General features: G+C 41.9%; 1 protein-coding gene across 2 annotated transcripts; it reads left to right on the top strand.

Moving 5' to 3' along the window:
- The first annotated feature begins 9,226 nt into the window (after window positions 1-9,226).
- On the top strand, window positions 9,227-11,232 carry LOC147438591 (chlorophyll a-b binding protein CP26, chloroplastic-like). 2 transcript variants are annotated; one of them, XM_086484651.1, is made up of 6 exons: window positions 9,227-9,537; window positions 9,709-9,793; window positions 9,878-9,928; window positions 10,007-10,127; window positions 10,221-10,355; window positions 10,802-11,232. In XM_086484651.1, the coding sequence occupies exons 1-6, from the start codon at window positions 9,339-9,341 to the stop codon at window positions 10,898-10,900; spliced, it is 690 nt and encodes a 229-aa protein (XP_086340777.1). In that variant the 5' UTR covers window positions 9,227-9,338; the 3' UTR covers window positions 10,901-11,232. The 2 variants fall into 2 exon arrangements, with proteins under 2 accessions (XP_086340777.1, XP_086340776.1); XM_086484650.1 differs by having other exon boundaries at window positions 9,233-9,537; window positions 10,822-11,232.
- The last annotated feature ends 7,967 nt before the right edge of the window (window positions 11,233-19,199 follow it).

Below are 19,199 nucleotides of genomic sequence, written 5' to 3'. Positions count from 1 at the left end.
AAGAAAATAAAAGCAACCAAAAGGAATTAGAGTTATCCAATTTTCTCAAGGGGTTTCAAGATGTTTTTATTGACGACATCCCTTGTGAGCTACCTCCTAAACGAGGTAATGATGACCATGCAATTGAGCTTCTTCCAGGAAGTTCACCGCCTAATAAACCTCCTTATAGAGTTTCTCAAGCTCAACAAGAGGAGATTATGCGGCAAGTGCATGAGTTAGCTGAGAAGGGTATGGTTAGGCCAAGCTCATCTCCATTTTGCTCACCTGTGCTATTAGTGCAAAAGAAAGACGGCACATATCGTATGTGTGTTGACTATAGAGCACTAAATAGGATCACTATCAAGAATAGGTTTCCCGTTCCACGGGTAGAAGACCTATTTGATAAGCTACAAGGATCGACCTACTTTAGTAGGGTTGACCTAAAAAGTGGCTATCATCAAATAAGGATAGTTGATCAAGACATTGTAAAGACCACATTTCGTACTACATTTGGTCTTTACGAATACATTGTCATGCCTTTTGGCTTGACCAATGCACCAGCCACATTCAACCGCTTGATGGAGAAGCTGTTCAGGCCTCATCGAACCTTCACTGGAGTGTTCTTTGATGATATTATCATCTACTCTAATTCATTGGAGGAACACAAGCAACACCTCCAGGTAATATTTCAAGTTTTAAGAGAGAATAAACTTTATGTTAATCGAAAGAAAAGTGATTTTTTCTTGGAAGAGATTCAGTATTTAGGTCACATTATCTCTCAAGATGGCATCCAAATGGGTCCATCCAAGTTAGAGGTAATAAAAGGATGGCCTAAACCAAGGAATCTTCATGAACTAAGAAGCTTCATAGGTATGTGTGCATACTATAGACGCTTCATAGAAAAGTTCTCACAAATTGCGGGACCATTACATGACCTAACAAAGAAAAGCGTTAGGTATACATGGTCTGCTAAGGAGAACAATGCTTTCGAAAAGCTTAAAGAAAAGCTTATCTCTCAACCTGTGCTTACACTACCGGATCTCTCAAAACCATTTGAGGTCCAATGCGATGCTTGTGGTGATTGCCTTGGAGCTGTTTTGCTCCAAGAAGGGCACGCCATAGGCTATGAGAGTCGAAGGCTCGACCCTGTTGAGCAAGCTGTAGGCATATACGAAAAGGAACTCCTTGCAGTTCTACATGCCTTAGACTCATGGAAGCACTATTTATTGGGGACTCCTTTCATTCTGCGAACGGATCACCAAAGTCTTAAGTACTTCATGACGCAGACCAAGCTCTCCGACAAACAAATGAGGTGGGCAAATTTCCTTTCGCAATTTCAGTTTCATATTGCTCACATTGCTGGCAAGCATAATCAAGTAGCTGATGCACTCTCAAGACGGCCGAGAGTGAATGCGGTTTCCATAGCAACTCACAATGATCTATCTTCAATGATAGATGAGTATGCTATTGATCCCGATTTTAGAGATGTGATTTCAGCCCTTGCATTAGGGAAGAAAGAAGAACCATTTACTTTACAAGATGGTTATCTTCTCTATGGCAATAGACTATGCATTCCTAACTCACTACGTGAGAAAGTAATGTATGAATCTCATGCTCCACCTTATGCGGGGCATAGAGGGATTCAGTCTACCTGAAAGGGAATTGAAACATATTTCTATTGGCCTACCATGAAAGTGAACATACAAGAGTATGTTTCCAAATGTGTGGTATGCCAAAAGACAAAATTTGATAGAGGGAAGCAACTTGGATTGCTTCAACCCTTGCCAATCCCTAATTCACCATGGGAGAGCATATCCATGGATTTTATCTTTGTATTGCCTAAGTCTATCCATGGGAATACGGGAATATGGACGATAGTAGACAGGTTTAGTAAACAAGCTCATTTTATACCTGTCAAAAAGACTATCAAAGCCCATCAAATGGCAACCCTCTTTATTTCACAAATTTTCAAGTACCATGGCTTGCCCATGTCCATAGTGTCGGATAGAGATCCTAGAATGACCAGTAATTTCTGGAAGGGTCTCTTTGAGAATTTAGGAACAAGGCTAAACTTCTCTTCGGCCTATCATCCACAAACTGATGGCCAAAGTGAAATAGCTAACCTAACCATTCTCGATCTACTAAAAGCCTATGTAACGGAAGTAGATCAAAGATCCCAATGGGAGAAGTACTTACCCTTAGTGGAGTATGCTTACAATAACATTGTACATACTTCCACGGGAAAAGCACCTTTCGAGGTAATTGAGGGAAGATCAAAAAGTCCCTTACTACTTAAGGTACATGGGAAGATCTTCGCTGCAGATGAGTATAGCCGAGACCTACAAGAATCTTTCCAAAAGATTAAGGATGCTATCTCTATCTCATAGCAAAGGCAAAAGGCTACTGCTGACAAGCACAGAAGAGCCCAAGCCTTTAAAGAAAACAATTGGGTCTTGTTAAAGTTTCCCAAGGCTCGATTAAGGCACACGACGGGCAAGAATCCTACAGGTCACCAAAAGTACTATGCTAAACTAGCAAAAAGGTACTATGGTCCCTTTCAGATTCTTAGGCCAATCAATGAGATGGCCTATCAACTCAAGTTGCCCAATCATTGGCTCATACACAATGCTTTTCATGTGCGCCTATTAAAGCCTTACAAAGGAGAGCCACCTCAAGAACCAACTATTGAAGACCCACCGGAGATCGAGGACCAAGAAGAGGTGCTGCAGCCCGAGTCCATTCTCCGACATGAAGACAAGGTACTAAGAGGCGGTAAGACTATCCGAAGATATCTTATTAAGTTTAAGAATTATCCTTTTGAAGATGCTAGATGGATGCAAGGCATACAATTAAAGGATAACCTAAACCTTGTCAATGCTTACAATGCTTCCCAAGAGTAAGCAAATGTACAAAATGTTAAAAATGAACAAATTTTTTGTCTTATAAGACTCTCTTTTTCTTTATTTGTGCACAAAAATGAAGTAGTATGCATGCTTTGATCAAGTTTGCGGAGACGACGTCTCCCAAACACCAAGTAGAGCTTGTCACTCTACTATGGAAGACTGATAGGACTAATGTGCAGACATGCTTGCGGCAGCCTCAGGCTCTCAAGCACCAAATGGACTAGTCATCCATTGTGGAATGATGTCGTAGGGTAACATAGGGATCCTCTACCCGCTAAGAAAAGGACTCACGAACATGCTTTATCTTCTCTACACCATAGTCAAGGACGACTATGATTTCAAGAGCGAGGTAATGTCATAATAATCAATATCTAATTCTCCTAAATGATTTTCCCATATTAAACTGATCATTTAATGTGGGGAAGGCCAGGGGAGAAAAAGCTAGAATATTGGTTAAGCTAGCAGACCGGTCACAGTAGGGATCCAAAGGAGGGAAAATAGGGATCCAAAGGGGGGGCCATCTGCAAAAGAGCCATGTGCAACAATGGGCTAAAAAGACCCTAAGGTTCAGCCCATTAAGACTTCCAAAATGCTAAGGTTCCAAAATTCAAAGGTTGTGTCCAAAGGTCAACCCTAGGGAAAATTGGATGCTTTGTGTGTGCCCTAAAAGTCTTTGCACATCCCTACATGGGAGGGGGCGAGCCCTAAAGGTAGGGGATGAGAGAGAAAGCCACACACACACACACACACACACAGGCTCCCTTTACACAAAGGGAATGAGGGACACATGTCAGCTCCCTAGGCCAGATGCCCACAAGGTGTGCCCAATTTCTATTGGATGACCCTTGAAGTGGACCAATGAGAATTAAGCTAGAGTAAATCTAGTTTAATTAATTTAAAAACATTTGATAAAAGAAACCAATGAGAATTAAGTCTCCTAGAAGACTATTGGGCAATCTCCCAAGGGGTCCAATGAGCATTCAAGAGCCCCATGGCTTGCCTGATTCCTATTAGCCAGGAGGCAAAGGGGTCCAATGAGAGTTTACTTTAATTATTTAATTACCTAAAGCTCTCACAAAAGGGGAAAGGGGGACACATGTTAGAAGGCTATCACTTATGCTGCTTAATTGTAATTGGCTTGACTTGGGGAGGGCCAATGAGGCTTCAGCAAGAGCAATTAGCAAGAGGGCTCGCCCAAGAGAGAGAGGGGGCTGATTTTTGCAAGGCATTATCACACACACACACACTCACACAAGCTCATGTGTGAAGAAAGAGAAGACTATCTCTTCCCAAGCTTTAATGGAGAACTCATCACCTACTCCAAGCTTGTGAGATAGAAGCCTACATCAACACTCTCTTGGCATGTGGATGCAAATTCAACCAAGAGCCAAGCTTCAATGCATGCTCATCTCCTCTACCAAGCTAATTACTAAGCTAAGCTATGCTACATATGAGTGATTATGTGAGGAGATGTACATCTTTCTCGTAAGATACTCCTTCTTCCTCTCAATCTACTCTCATACCCTGCTAGCTCTCACCATCTTCGACGGTGTGTGAGGTCTTGGGTCTGAGAACGGGGATAATTCAAGTTGTGTTTGTTAAGTGTTTTGCTTAGTGCATGAAGTTTCCATCTTCATTGCACTAGCTAGTCTTGAAGGAACACAAAGAATTGTATTGTACAATGTCTCTCTTGATGGGAGAAACCATAATACAAAGCCTTTTGGAGGGGGGACCGGCTCCATGAAAATCCGGTCCTCAACTGTTGTCAATAGCTTAATTTCTCTCTCTTTTGAAAGTATTGTTGATGCTATCTAACTAGGTGTTATGCTTTTTGTTGCTCTCTCCACCCAAGCACTCTTGTAATTCTCATTAGGAATCTATTCTAATGAAATGCCCATTATGTTCATGCTAATTTCCGCTACACATAAGTTATTAGGCCATTAAATATTACATGTTGAGCTTGTGAGACTCGATAAGGAGGCTTGTTAGGTGGTGAGCTTCCAGGACGGAGCTCAATACGATGGTCATCATCCCTTCGTTTTGGAGGTAAGTCCATAGGGATATCATCTATGAACACATCTTGGAATCCTTTTAGAAAATTAGACAAGTCTAACTCTTCTTGATTCCTACCATTTACATTTGATTAAACATTAGTATCTTTTAGAGACTCTTTGACAAAAATCATGTACGAAGAAACTGAGCTCTTCATTGACTTATCAAAAGCAAGAGGATTTACAAGTGGAATAGTGCCCACACTCACTAGCATCTATATACATGTTCTTTCCCCTATAGGTGAAGTAGATTCTCCTTTCAAGGAACTTCATGTTGGCAGCCATGCGATCAAACCATGGTGCCCCTAGGATAACATCCTCATGTTGGAGAGGAGAGATGAAGAAGTCTTCTTTGTTGACATAGCTTTGGACATGAAGCCTCAACTTCCCAATCAAGGGAGTAACGGAGGCTTGTTGTCCCTTGAAAGCTGCATCAGCCACTACTATATCTCCCATCTCAAAAGCTTGAATGCCCAACTTGGTGGCCAACTCCATTGATATGAAGTTAAGAGTAGAGCCAGGGTCAAACAAGATGAAGGAATCATGCTCTCTTACCTTTCCCCAAGCATAGGAAAGTAATGATCCTTTACAATGAGCATCCTCTTTTGGAGCTTCGATGGTGGAAGCCCTAGGAGTCTCATTGCGAGTATTCTTCTTGGGGCAAGAACGATAGCCATGTCCTTGCTCCCCACACTTGAAACACTTATGGTCCTTGTGAAAAGCTTCAAGCTCTTCAGGAGAGAGTTTGTTTTTACCTTTGTAAACTCCCTTCTCCTTGGACCGATTGTTGTTGTTGTTGGAATTGACTTGGGAAGTATTTTGAACATTGGTTTTTCCCTTTGCATCATTTTTGTCTTTGTTTTCCATGGGCTTGACATTACGTCTAGCCCCTTGATGGAAATTGATGCGTAAAACAACCATGGTGTGATGGATTACTTCGCTAATTGTACCAGGCCGTTGAGAGTTGATGTATTCGGCCATCTCTTCAGGTAATCCCGCACAGAATTGTTGCCTTTGCTCGGCAAAGTCTGTCTTTTGAAAGACAGTAGCCTTGAGATGTAAATCCCAAAACTTGTCTACATATTTGTGGATAGACTCATGGGAGAGGAGCTTCAAGCTGCGCCATTCGGTAAGCACTTTGTCCTTTGCATCGCTTGCAAGGAATTGCTTCATGATGGAAACTCGTAGATTTTTCCATGTCTTTGGGGCTTCACCATTTCCACGAAGGCTAGCCCACCATTGACGAGCTGATTTTTGGAAGTGCATAGCTACATGGCGTAGCTTAGAGGACTCTGTGAAGCCCTCAACTCCAAAGGCCGCATCAAATTGCTGGATGAAGGCCAACACTTTGTCGGTAGCACCGAAGGTGCCATCATAGGTGAGAAAAGAGATACTCTTTTCTCCCTCCTTGAACTTCTTTAGCTTTTGTGACCTTTGCCATGCAGGAAATGATTTGCGATGTCCTCCCCTCTTGTATTCTCTAGGAGAATAACCATAACTTTCGTCATAAGAGGAGGAAGGTGAAGAAGAAGGAGAAGAGGGTGACCTCTTCCTAGCCCTTTTCTTCCTTTGTTTCCTCTCTTGCCTTTCAGAGTGATGAGGAGAAGGACTATGTGTTGATCTTTTCCTCTTGGGAGGAGTGGGCGATCGTCTAGACCGCCGTCTTCGTCGAGCCACATCTTCAGAGGAACTTAAACTTTCATTGCTTTCTTGCTCTTTGGATTCCTCCTCTCGAATGGGAGAGATTCTTCTTTTGGCGGTCTCTTCAAGAGGCCTCCTAAGCTCTCTCTCCTCTTGGAGAGAAAGGGAAATTCCATAAGCACGAAGTTGTTGAGTAACTTCGGCTTGCAAAGCAGGGTTGCCCATAGCTTGCTGTAACATAGTGATGAGATAATTCACAAACATGCGAGCATCATCATTAGCACCTTCATGTGCAAAATCAAGAGATGCGTGGCTTCATTATTTCTAGACACGATCGCCTTCATTCTGCGATGTGATTTGTGGCAAATTACATGGCAAGCATTGAAAGACAAATTTCAATTGTAATAGATAATGGGTATTTTAGAAATTTTTGGAATTTGAGGGGTATTTTGGTAATTTTTCCAAATCAAAATCACTGCACGTCCACCGGGCAAGGCTTTTCCTTTTCACCCACTCTAGTTTTGATTTACTTTTTCAAATGGCATCTTCCTATGATTCCTTCAAAACTAATGAATCCAAAATTGGCAGGGCCTACTGGTTTAATTTTTCTTAAATGATTTCTTCTCTTTAGAGTGGCCTCTCACTATGTAGGTAGTGAATATTTTTTTGACTTTCTAAAAGAAGCCTTAGAAGAGAGTTGGGTTAGGCATACTTTCAATATTTTCATTGATTATGGAGACTTGCTTCAGATGTTATTCCAAGTTTAAAATAGTAAAAGGATCTTTTTATTGCACCTTTCATTTCAATTCCTGACATGTCTTGACTTTTCTTACTTTTTTTTTTTTGCCAATCTGTGATTTGGAGTTTGACTGGAATGCCTGAAAATGGCTCGAAAGCAGTCTCCTATGGAAATCGTATTCTAAAGGCATCTATCATACAATGATGCATAAGGATAATTGGTCTAGTCCCCTTAACAAGATATGGGAAAAACAATGGCCGGAGGAAAGGTGAGAGCAAGTAATGGAGAACATCTGGAAGCCAAAGGTTCTGCAGCACATGAAGGTATTTTTTCAGTCGCTAACATGTGTAAAAATTTAACAATATCTTCACTTATTGCCATAACGTGGAGTTCCATTTCCAAATGACGCAGCCTTACAAAACTTGATTAAATTAAGGCCAAATCGGCTTCTAGGAGAAAATAATCGCTCTTAGATAATAATTGCAATAGGTAAAGCCTCTACATAATAATTGTATGAACTCAAAGGGGAAAATAATTGCCTTCTCACTCAGTAAATAATCGCGAGCACTCTTATGCATAAGATAATAATCGTGCTATCAAAGATGAAGTCGAGACTAGGTATGCAAGGTCATCAACGTGCTTAGGTATAGCAGGAAATGAGCACACTGAAAATACAAGCTTCAAGAGCTAGGGGCAGGTGGGGGCCTTGGCGGTCAACTAAGAGACCTGCAAACACAAGGAGCCCTACAAGCAAAAGGCTCACAATACAGAGATCTTCCACAAACCTCCGGTGCAAGAGAAGCCTTTGCGTCGAAACTTTGCAACAAACTACAGGTGAAGCAGCCCCGTGCAATGCTTTTCTGTTCGCTAAAATCCTATGTCGCTTGCCGTCGCTCTCAGGTTCCATCTTGTTCCGCGTTCGTGCCACCACTTTTCTTACATTCTATTGTTTTAGGGCTTGTGGTAAGCCCTATTAATTCGTATTATTTTGATCCTCTGCTTGCAGGTGGCGCAATCAAAGCGGGGTTGAACAGAAATCGCAAGTGGCACAGTAGAGAGAGAGAGAGAGAGAGAGAGAGAGAGAGAGAGAGAGAGAGAGAGAGAGAGAGAGAGAGAGAGAGAGAGCATAGTCCGAGTCTATCACAAGATGATCAAATCTTTGATGTTTATAAAACACCCTCGAGATCACGAGGAGTATAGTCATTTCTTTCTAGTTTGAACTTTGATATGTCTGCTCCCCTCCTTCCTTGGGGGCCGACTTATAAACTGATAATGTTTTCTTAGAGTTCGTTCAAACTGCGTAGGAGGAGGAGAACCCTTTTGCACTCAGGAATCACACACTAATCGTCTTGTCCAAGCAGCTGGTTCACATTTGCCTTAGGACTTGTTACACTGTCCAGTTCCCTCTACCTGCTCATTGATTGCACAACTTGTTCCACCTACAGACGAATTGGACAGGTCGGAAGACTATCGTGTGCGGTTGGGCACCAGTCAGCATGCCAACTCATATTGTGAGGGGTTGGTGCCTGTGCAGGCTGAATGGCTTCGCAGTGGGTGCACACCAGGGCTAGATAAAAACATTTTTCCTAACCGAAGGAAATAAGGGCAAACTTGAAATTCTACAGGTTTTTTTGGTCAATGTGAAGCTTTTGCCGGTTCTTACATTAAAATTTGCCTGTTTTCTTAAAGGCAAGCTCAAAGTCTAATCGGGATTTTATGATTTTAGCTGGTTAAAATACACTGTACCCGTTTTTTTCTAACACTGGCACTGTACACTATTAATGGTCGAGCATAGCAAGAAATGCACGCGGTCATACCTTAGTACGTTCTCTTTCATAAAATAATCTGGTAGGAGATGGATAGTAGGCCAAGAGCCAATGGGAAGGGAGGTGACGTGGAATGGACCATATCCACTCCCACGAGTCGAGCAGGAAGCGAGTAGCTTCCACCACTGCGACGCCCACTTCGCAGTGCAAACTTGACGTGAAGCGTTCTCTGCGCGCCAGGGGGAAGGCAGAATAAGCCATGGCTGCCCTCGCGGGTTCCTCGCTCTTGACCAGGCCGGAGATCTTTGGGCAGGCCGTCGCCTCCTCTTCCGCCTCCTCCGCTTCTTCTCCGTCTTCTGCTACTCCTCGTATCGTCTCCCTCCTCGGCAAGAAGAAGCCCAAATCTTCCAAGGCCGCCTCCAAGGCCCCTGCCAACGAGGAGCTGGCCAAGTGGTATGGTGAGTAAGAGAGAGAGAGAGAGAGAGAGAGAGAGAGAGAGAGAGAGAGAGAGAGATGCGCACGCAGAATCGATCAGATAAGAAAGCTTCTTCTGCTTCTTCTTAAGCGTTGCTTGTCTTCTCTGTTCTTCTCCGATGACCTAAATGTACCATTACGCGCTGGTGCTACAGGTCCTGCCCGCAGAATTTACCTCCCTGAAGGTTTGCTTGACAGATCAGAAGTGCCTGCATATCTCACCGGAGAAGTTCCCGGAGAGTAAGTAGAGATGGTGGACATTGTACTCCCCCCTAGAAAATTTTGTATGCAGGGTTTGCTGATTTGTTCTTATTGCCCTGCCAGCTATGGATTTGACCCCTTCGGTTTGAGCAAGAAACCTGCAGACTTCGACAAGTAAGCGAGTCTTTGATCATGTGCATTCTTGGACAATGTATGTTATTATGTGGAGTTTGATAAAGGAAATTACTTCAGGTATCAAGCTTATGAGCTCATCCACGCCAGGTGGGCCATGCTTGGAGCCGCTGGATTTATCCTTCCCGAGGCCTTTAACAAGTATGGTGCAGCTTGCGGGCCTGAAGCTGTGTGGTTCAAGGTATGGAAGGGGCTCTTCTGTTTGTTGCCCTTGCCATGGCTCCTCCACTTTTGTGCGAGTTTCATTTTTGATTTGGCATGTTTGGTGCTGCAGACCGGTGCCCTTCTCCTGGACGGAGGATCCATCGAGTATTTTGGCGCCACTGTGCCAATCAACCTTGCCGTTGCTGTGATTGCAGAAGTGGTCCTTGTTGGTGGTGCCGAATACTACAGAGCCTCCAACCTACAGGTTGGTTCTTCATATACCTCCTATTGCTTTCTATGATGGTATAAGTTGCTTCGAGGTTGCAAAATGTCATATGGGTTACTGCATGGGCTGAAGTTGTGCAGAGTGGATTGTAGTGAGGGAGGTTTGAGGCTAATTTTACTCTGGTATATATGATCTTCAATCTTGAGAAGTCTCTTTTGCTGTAGCCACCGGAGGCCAAATGTGAAGTGTTTTCTATGATTATACTTACAGTGTGATCAAAGTTCTCGTCGGTGCTTGTGGTTTTGTGTATTAGTTGTTCAAAGCATCTACCGCAATTAGCTTTAATGTGATCTATAATTGCCTTAAGGTAGTCTCGTCAATCCCATGCTTCAGCTATGCGGATTTTTCATTGTGTGGGGCCTTATCAGTTTTTTATGCCTCTGAAGTAACAGTTTTCCTCGGCCTACTTCATTGTATTGTAACAGTGGGGTAGCTTCTCGTGCAGGGCTTCGATAGACTTCACCCTGGTGGACCCTTCGATCCCTTGGGCTTGGCAAAGGACCCCGATCAGTTTGCTCTCCTGAAGGTGAAGGAGATTAAGAATGGAAGGCTGGCAATGTTCTCGATGCTCGGATTTTTCTTGCAAGCCTATGTGACTGGTCAAGGTCCAGTAGAGAATCTCGCTGCCCACCTAAGTGATCCCTTTGCCAACAATCTCCTTACTGTCCTCTCAGGTTCTGCAGAGTAAGGGTTTTCCCCTGTAAATTAAGAAGCAAGTCTAGAAGAGGTGAATCTCCTCGGGGTGTGTAAAAGTTCCGCTTGTAACAACATACTTGAGCAACTCTGGTGTATTCTCCAACCAAAGCTAATCGCCGCGCTTACAATGTGATCATAATGACATTCTTTTATCTACTTCCACTCGGCTCTCAAATATTCTAACGGTGCACTAATGTTCCTGGTTAATTGCACCTGTGCCTTGTCCAGGGGACTAAGGTTTAGTAACGTAATCTCCCATGTTTACAGCTCTCTAGTTGCATAGCCATGTGTGTATGAAAGTGGTACTTCTAGCCTCGAGGAGTGCATCGATATTTCTGAAACAAATCTTTGAGTACTCGGTTTGCTGAGGTATAATTTCCTAGTTTTCTTGCCGTTTATTCTGATGCTCAATTGTGGTTGAAATAAGGTTATAGTTTGGAAGTAAATTGATGAATTGGAATGTGATTATTAATTCATTGGTTGGTTCAACAATATCTTTCTCTCTTTTGTATTCTCCCCATTGCTTTACGTTTTCACATCATTGACTTGAGATGTTTTCAGCGCTCAAGGCACGTTGATCTTGGCTCTCTCATTCTCTCTTGTGTATTCCTTCCATTGCTTTACTCTCTCGCATTGTCGACTTTAAGATGGTATCAGAGCGCAAGGCATGTTGGTCTTAAGAGGAGATTGCATGATGTCAAGAGGAATTGGAGAACGGAGATATTAAATGGAGAAGATTCCGTTGATTGGTGTTTTTGAAATGCAAGTGGTAGAGGTGGTACTGTTTTTGCATTGGCAAAGCATTGGAATGGCCTAGTGTTCTTAGATGCAATTATAATGCTGGGTTTATCAGCCCTTTGAGATGCCGACAAAGAAGAACATCCTGAGATGCCCTCTGTCTGCATACTTTTTGGAGGCCTCAGTCTGCTGCGATTTGAGATCCCCGCAGGGGTGTTGGCAACTTATTGCGAGCTCTTGTAGGCAAGGGGTGTTGGCAACTTACTGTGAGCCTTTAGGCAGTGTTTTTACTTGGTGAGCCGAAGATCCTTTTTCCAAAGAAGGTTACCTCATTGGCATAATCCTAAAACGGGTTCTCTGCATTTTTGTCTAGCTGCAACATGGTCACAAAACCGAAGTTTTCTGCCAGTCCTGTCAACCATCTCGTTGCAATATTTTGCATGTGACCTACAGAACTCCTTGCAATATTTTGCATGTGGCACCATGCTGAGCGTAGACTGTCCCAGATGGAGAGAGATTGTCACGGAGCAGAGACTATATTGGGTAAGGTATTAAAGATTTGATGTCCCTTCAAGAGGCATGGGCAATGATAGCGTAGCTTGGGCTGCTTTGTAGTACTTTGGAGTACGAGGCCTAGTGGCAATGGGCAAAAGAGAGGGTGGTTGAAACAGTAGGCAATATGATGGCAGCCATTTGCAGCACTGTCCGAGTGTAACACAGCTTGAGGGCTTTTGTGCATACAATCCGGTAGGGAGCGAAAGAAGGCATGGTAAAGCCAAGGTGGTGTTTAAGGGCAGCTAGAAGTAATGGCTCGCGATGATGCTTCATGAGCAAACGATGTCCGAGAGCAGCAGAGAGCTCGAGGGCCTTTTGAAGGTAGGACAACAGAGGTCAACACCATTGAGGGACCGAAGGTAGCTTAGGTTGCACAGCTGATTGAGCGCAGGAGATATCACTGCGAGGTGGCTTGGACACAAAGACACTAGAATGAATATGCAAGAGAGGGCCTGGATGAGGGGTGGCACATAATTAGGTCTATCATTAGCAGAGTGCTCTTTTGATTTGTATGGTATTGGCCACGTTGCGCAGGCCATATGCATGTTGTTCGGCACGTAGAAGCTTGTGATAATAGCTTGAAAGCTTTAATTTAAACCTCGGTCCATAATTGGTCGGAAGGAGACGAGCATGGTGGAGGGTTAAGACACTCAAAACCACTACACTCGCCCATCTAATTTGGACAGACCCGATACCCATTACCCCCTCGACCACAACTATGTTTTCAAAAGAAAACAATTACTAATGATCGATATATGTAAACTTTGCAATTTATAAAATGGTTCATGGCAACAACGTGCTTCACTTGGTTCCATTGGGGATTTTGAAGCACTAGATTCCATTGGGGCTTTTGAACTAAGAACTCGTCTATGTAATAAATCCTACACCGTCTAATATATCTAGCATTTTCACTATGTACCTAACTGCAAGACAAATATTTAACTATTCACATTGCCTTTATGTAGCTTGATTCAAACAGTCTTCCGACTTGCACAATTAGACAACACTCGTGCTCGGTTACCAAGTTGGTAGTGCAATTGAATTTTTAGTATGTTGATGCTTTTTGTGTTTTTTTAGTTTATCAATGCTTCCTTAAGTTCAGTTTAGCCACATGTTTTCTTCACTATTGCATGTTCAATCTTGATCATTGAATCTATATATAAAATAGACACGTATTTATTTTCTCACAATTCGGTAACTGTAATTGGGATAGTTGGCTTAATGGTTAGTTATGTGATGTCTATTTGATTTTACTACAAATGAGTGCATGATGATTTGTAGATTGAAATTTTGGGAGTTGAAAAGGAGACGCCGAGAAATAATAAACCTTTCGGTCGTTTTACTTTTGCAAAGTGTTTTAGATCTTTTATCAATATGCCACTATGACTGTTTTGTAAATAGGATAGTGAGAATCACCCTAAAAGAATCATGTAAACTAAAGTGGAACTAAGTGTAAAAGAGAGGCCTTCAAATTTTTGGCACCAACAATTAATATCAAATATTAAATACCAAACTCAACAAGAGGTGCCATGGAGTTTGGAACCGCAATCTTCAAGCATTTCTTGTGTAGATGTCTTAAATTTTTCCTTCTCTCTCTTTTATACTATGTTATTTTATTTTGTGTACTCCATGATTATGTCTACATCTCTTATAATCCCTGTTATACTCTTTCTTTATCAATCTATTCTCTTGTGTATGTGTGTGTTTGTGTGTATGCGCGCGATGTCATAGTCTAGGTGTGTGTGCTTGAATTTGAAAAGGAAGGTGATATGTTGATGGTGAAGTCTATGAGGAATTGTTGATTTGTTTAAGTAATTGGTCTCCCCTACTCTCAATAGTGGTATTAGAGCTTTGGTTCGAGTTACTTGGCACGAGATTTTGAATTTTGAAGGAATCCTCGAATTAGCAAATTAATAAGTAATTTGTTCCATAATTTATCAGCAACATAATTGGATATGTGCAATATTTAATTCGAGATAATTGTTAAATTTGACGGATTTGTTAAGACATGCGGATAAGGAATCGAGAAGAAGGGTCGTTTGAAGCCGAACATAGTATGTTGTCACACAGCTCGCTTTTTTTAAGCTCTCTCTCTCTCTCTCTCTCTCTCTCTCTCTCTCTCTCTCAACTCACACGCTCTCACTCTCTCTCATCCTAATATTGGGTCCGGCCAAAAACCGTATTTGCTATCTTTTTTCCGGGGTGAGAGTCAGGGTGTGAGAATCAGGGGTCGAGGAAGCTCGAGCTCTTTGGCTGTGAGTCGAGAGGAGGGGGTCGAGGGTCTTTGGTGAGAACAGACCCTTGCACACAAAAGAAAATTGCATATTGTCATTAAAAAAATTTCAATTTGGTGGCTTTTTTTGCTCGCCTTTTTTTGCTTGCTACAGGCCGACTATCGGCGTCGATTGTGTCTGTGGGAAGCACAGGACGAGGAATGTGTGTGTGTGTGTGTGTGTGTGTGTGTGTGTGTGTGGATGTCCTGTAGGGTGTGTGTGGATACTCTTGCTCGGCTTCAGCTGCTTGCTTCATCCTAGAGCTCGTCCCTCCTCATGGTGCTGCAATCGCGTGTTTGCAAGTCATTGAGTGTGTGTGTGTGCGCGCCATCACCATATTCACGCTCTCGACATCAATCCCCCCCAATTCTGATGTGCCCGGTTGCTCCATGCGCCCAATTGTGGGCTGCTCGATTTGCTTCTCCCAAGCTCCTATTGCAAAATGTGTGTGTGTGTGTGTGTGTGTGTGTGTGTGTGTGTGTGTGGATCTCTACTGAGATCTAAGCTTGATCTGGCTCCACTTAAGCTACCCAAATTGTAAGCGTGTGTGCGTGTTTAATCACACACCACCAAAAAACACAACTCGTTGATTTGGCTTCGGTTTTGCTGCCTTGCTCGATCCTCACTATATTTTTTTTTCCTGCTCGACACACCTGGCTACTCCCCCTAATGCTTCAAGGCTTCGATGGCTTCAATTCTCTCAAGCTTTGGCTTGCTTCCAAGCATGCCTTTGCTCGTAATTTACTGCCCCCGATTGGCTGCTGCTCTTGCTTGCCCGATTCCGATGCTTCAATTTGACTCGGTTCTATTTGCCTTGCAAGTCCTCCTTGGTTCTCGATTATGCCTGTATACTGCCTGCTCTATTTTCCCCCACTCAACTCAATTTGCCATGGATTGTTGCCTTTTTCTCAACTTCTCTGTAGAGACTCCCCTTGCTTGATTCAAGATTCAAAGTGGTGCTTCATGCCGTGGAGTGGGAGCGGGAAGCCGACTAATAAGCTCTGATACCAATTATTGTGCCGGTTTGCAAGCGTATACGGAGTGTGCAAGAGTGGGAAGGAGAAGGGGAAAGGGGATGAAAGAGAAGCTACATAGAGGGAGTTGGGTTAGTGGAGAGGAAAGTGAGAGAGTGGTCAACTCTCTCACTTTCTCTCCCTATATTCATTAGGTAAAAGAAAGTGGGTAAGTGTGGTTTCCCACGGCCACCTGGCCTACACCCCAACAGGTTGGCCAATTGCTTGCAATCAACGTCTGTGACAATGTGAGGTCCTCAACCCCAAGAAGATTGGGGAGACTTGATAGATGGCATTCCTTTATTCTCTTTTTTCGTTGACGACACCCTACTCAGTTTCAACAATGTAGAGATACGAGCAACAGAAGAGAGGAAGTCCTCTATCCATTATGTTCGTGGTTATAAGGGTCATACACCACAGGTCAGAACGATACATTAAAGATTCTAATGGAAGCTAATTCCTATCACATACATATGAAATTCCATTGACATACGTAGAATCCATAAACAATGCCTTTTTTTTCACGTTTAAGAGGCACGGCTACCATTCATAAACCCCGAATATGATATGAGACATAGTCTAAGTTAACTAGTAATCTTGTGAAAAGTATCTGACTAATCGGATCCATAGCTTTTAGGGGCACGCATATTTAAGACTTCTCGACTCTTGGCACAATGTGTCTTTAATTTCGCTTCTCTTAATAAGAGGGAGTAGAGAGTTTCTTGACTAATCGAGACCACCCATCCTTGACTGGTAACCTAAACTAGCCCCCACTTTCCACCCCACACTCATAATTTTTAGCTTGTTTTCTAATTACTACCACATTGTTTTACATATACAAACAATATTTTTTAATTAATTCAAAACACAGTTCTTTTATACAGCCCTTCAAACAATACCAAAACAATTCAAACAAGGCCTAAACAATCCTATATTTCAACAAAAAGAGCTTTTTTAATTTCTTATGAGTTTGTCGCTACTCGCGGACTTTCTCTGTTTAATCAATAGAGCCTTTGCAAAGGATTTATTTGCTAACCGCGAATTGCATAACCTTCCCATCTCGCTAACCGTGAGGAACAAACGAGAGTCGATAACCTCAGCTTAATCTTCGCTAACCGCAGAACCATCTTGCTAATTGTGAGGCACAAAGATATTCTTCCAGCAATTCTTCTCTTTAAATGATTCTTCAAACATGATCAACCAACTCTTCATATCAACCAGTAATAACTTATCAAAAAATAACAATTTTTCAAGCAATAACAATCTAACAAACAATGAGAGAGATAAGTTCGCGTACTTTCGCGGCTCCCAAAAAAATAAAACAAAATTTGGTACATGAAGCATTCCGATACGCGGTTTCAATTCTCTACTTTTAAAAGAAGCTTGGCTTTCAAGACAAGAAGTCTAAACTTGACTCCCTTCTCTTTCTTTTCTAAAAATACTCCTTCTACTCTTTCCCTTCTAAAGTTACTCTTCCTTTCTTCTCTCTTCCCCAAAAATACTAAAATATTGCTTCTTTCTTGAGGGTCAACTTTTATCTTTAGAAATAGACTTGAGATTAAAGTTTTCTATATCAACTTATTGTTTCCAAGTGAATAAAGACCATAACTAATAGTTTCAGAGTCCGATTAACATTCAAGCGTCGAGAAATCTTGCGCATTAGTGGCATAAACTCTTTGTGGTTGTCTATCGTTCAATTCTTTGAAGCTCATAAACTCTTTGAAGCTTTGATTTCATTCAATTCTTCTTGTAATCCCTTGTTCCTTCATCAAAGGTTTAGCTCGTCATAAAGCATCTTGTACAGTGGTAGACTTCAAGGCTTCTAATCGCGAACTAATTGGTTCTCTTAAACCTTAACAAAAATGAGCTACCTACTGCTCTATTGTCATTGGCGGTGCGTAACGTTTAAGCCTTACAAATTTTGAGCAGTACTCTTCTAAGGATAAGCTGTATTGTTTCAAGCTAAAGAACTCATTCATCTTTATTGCTTCATGGACAGGGGGTAAGTATCTTTCCTTCACCGCTTGTTTGATTTTTCACCAACTCTAAGAGTTCTCCAACACTCCCATGTCACGACAATGTTGTTTCCACCATAATTTTGCTTCCCTTTTGAGAGACGAAACATCCCTAGCATCGCTTGATTTGTAAGTGTGGCAGAGAAGTAATCATCCATAGCTTCAATTCATACTTCTGCATCTTTCTCAGTATTAGCACCCTCTCCTTTAAAAGAAGGTGGTTGTATTTGTTTCAGCATCAATTTCTTCTCTTGAATCTCCGTATAGATAGCATCGTTTTGAGGGTTTTCCATTGTAGGAGTGATTTGAGGGTTCTCTTTAGTATACACATATATTAACGTTAATGTTTATAATAACTCAAAACACTAAGGTATTTTTCAAACTTAGACTTATCCAGCCCACTAAAAACTTAATAGTATGACGATCAATCATTACTTATCCGATCTATAATAACTCAATCACATGACATAACCAATCTTGACTTATCCAGTCCATTAAAACTCAGTCACATGACTTAACCAATCATGACTAACTCAATCACATGACTTAACCAGTCATGATTATCCCATCTACCAAAAATTCACTTACATGACTTAACCAGTCATACAATTTTTTTGAAGAAAAGCAACTCAATCTTTTTATTCATAAAGTCATCAAAAGGTCATATAGGGGTCTACAAAAGATCTTTCCATGAGAAAACATAATAGAGGTTTTAACCATAACTATAGTACACATCAACTGACATGTCGTGATATTTCAATGAGTTGTGTAATGGCTATAGAAAACCATACACACGAGAAAGCTTAAAGTAGCCAAATTAAATCTTTTTGATCTAAGCTTTGATACCAATTGTGAAGTCCCCAACCCCGAGAAGATTGGGGAGACTTGATAGATTGGGGCGACTTGATAGATGGCCTTCCTTTATTCTCCTTTTCCGTTGAGTCGACACCCTGCTCCGTTTCCACAAAGTAGAGATACAAGCAACAAAAGAGAGAAAGTCCTTTATCCATCATGTTCGTGGTCATAAGGGTCATACACCACATGCCAAGTCGGTAAATCAAGGATTCTAATGGAAGCTAATTTCTATAACATAGAGATGAAATCCCATTGACATATATAGAATCCATAAACAACACCTTTTTTCCTACGTTTAAGAGGCACGGCCGTCATTCATAAACCATGAATATGATATGAGACATAGTCTAAACTAATTAGTAATTTTGTGAACAGTATCCGACTAATTGGATCTATAGCTTTCAGGGGCACGTATATGTGGGATTTCTTGACTCTTGGCACAATGTGTCTTTAATTTCACTTCTCTTAATAAGAAAAAGTAGAGAGTTTCTCGACTAATCGAGACCACCCATCCTTGACTTGCGACCTGAGCCAACCCCCACTTTTCACCCTACACTCACACTTTTAAGCTTGTTTTCTAATTACTACCACAATGTTTTATATATACAAACAGTGTTCCTTAATTAATTCAAGACATAGGTTCTTTTATACAGCCCTTCAAACAATACCAAAACAATT

The sequence above is a fragment of the Adiantum capillus-veneris genome, chromosome 16 (assembly GCF_014529385.1).
Source record: "Adiantum capillus-veneris isolate H3 chromosome 16, ASM1452938v2, whole genome shotgun sequence".
NCBI lineage: Eukaryota > Viridiplantae > Streptophyta > Polypodiopsida > Polypodiales > Pteridaceae > Adiantum > Adiantum capillus-veneris.
This window is presented reverse-complemented; position numbering and strand designations above follow the sequence as displayed.

What these genes read in the sequence shown, in the direction of transcription:
- LOC147438591 (XM_086484650.1), top strand. Translation starts at nt 9,339, where the DNA reads ATGGCTGCCCTCGCGGGTTCCTCGCTCTTGACCAGGCCGGAGATCTTT. An exon ending in ACCGGAGAAGTTCCCGGAGA is followed by an intron (nt 9,794 to 9,877) that starts GTAAGTAGAGAT and finishes TTGCCCTGCCAG; the next exon opens with CTATGGATTTGACCCCTTCG. An exon ending in ACAGAGCCTCCAACCTACAG is followed by an intron (nt 10,356 to 10,821) that starts GTTGGTTCTTCA and finishes CTTCTCGTGCAG; the next exon opens with GGCTTCGATAGACTTCACCC.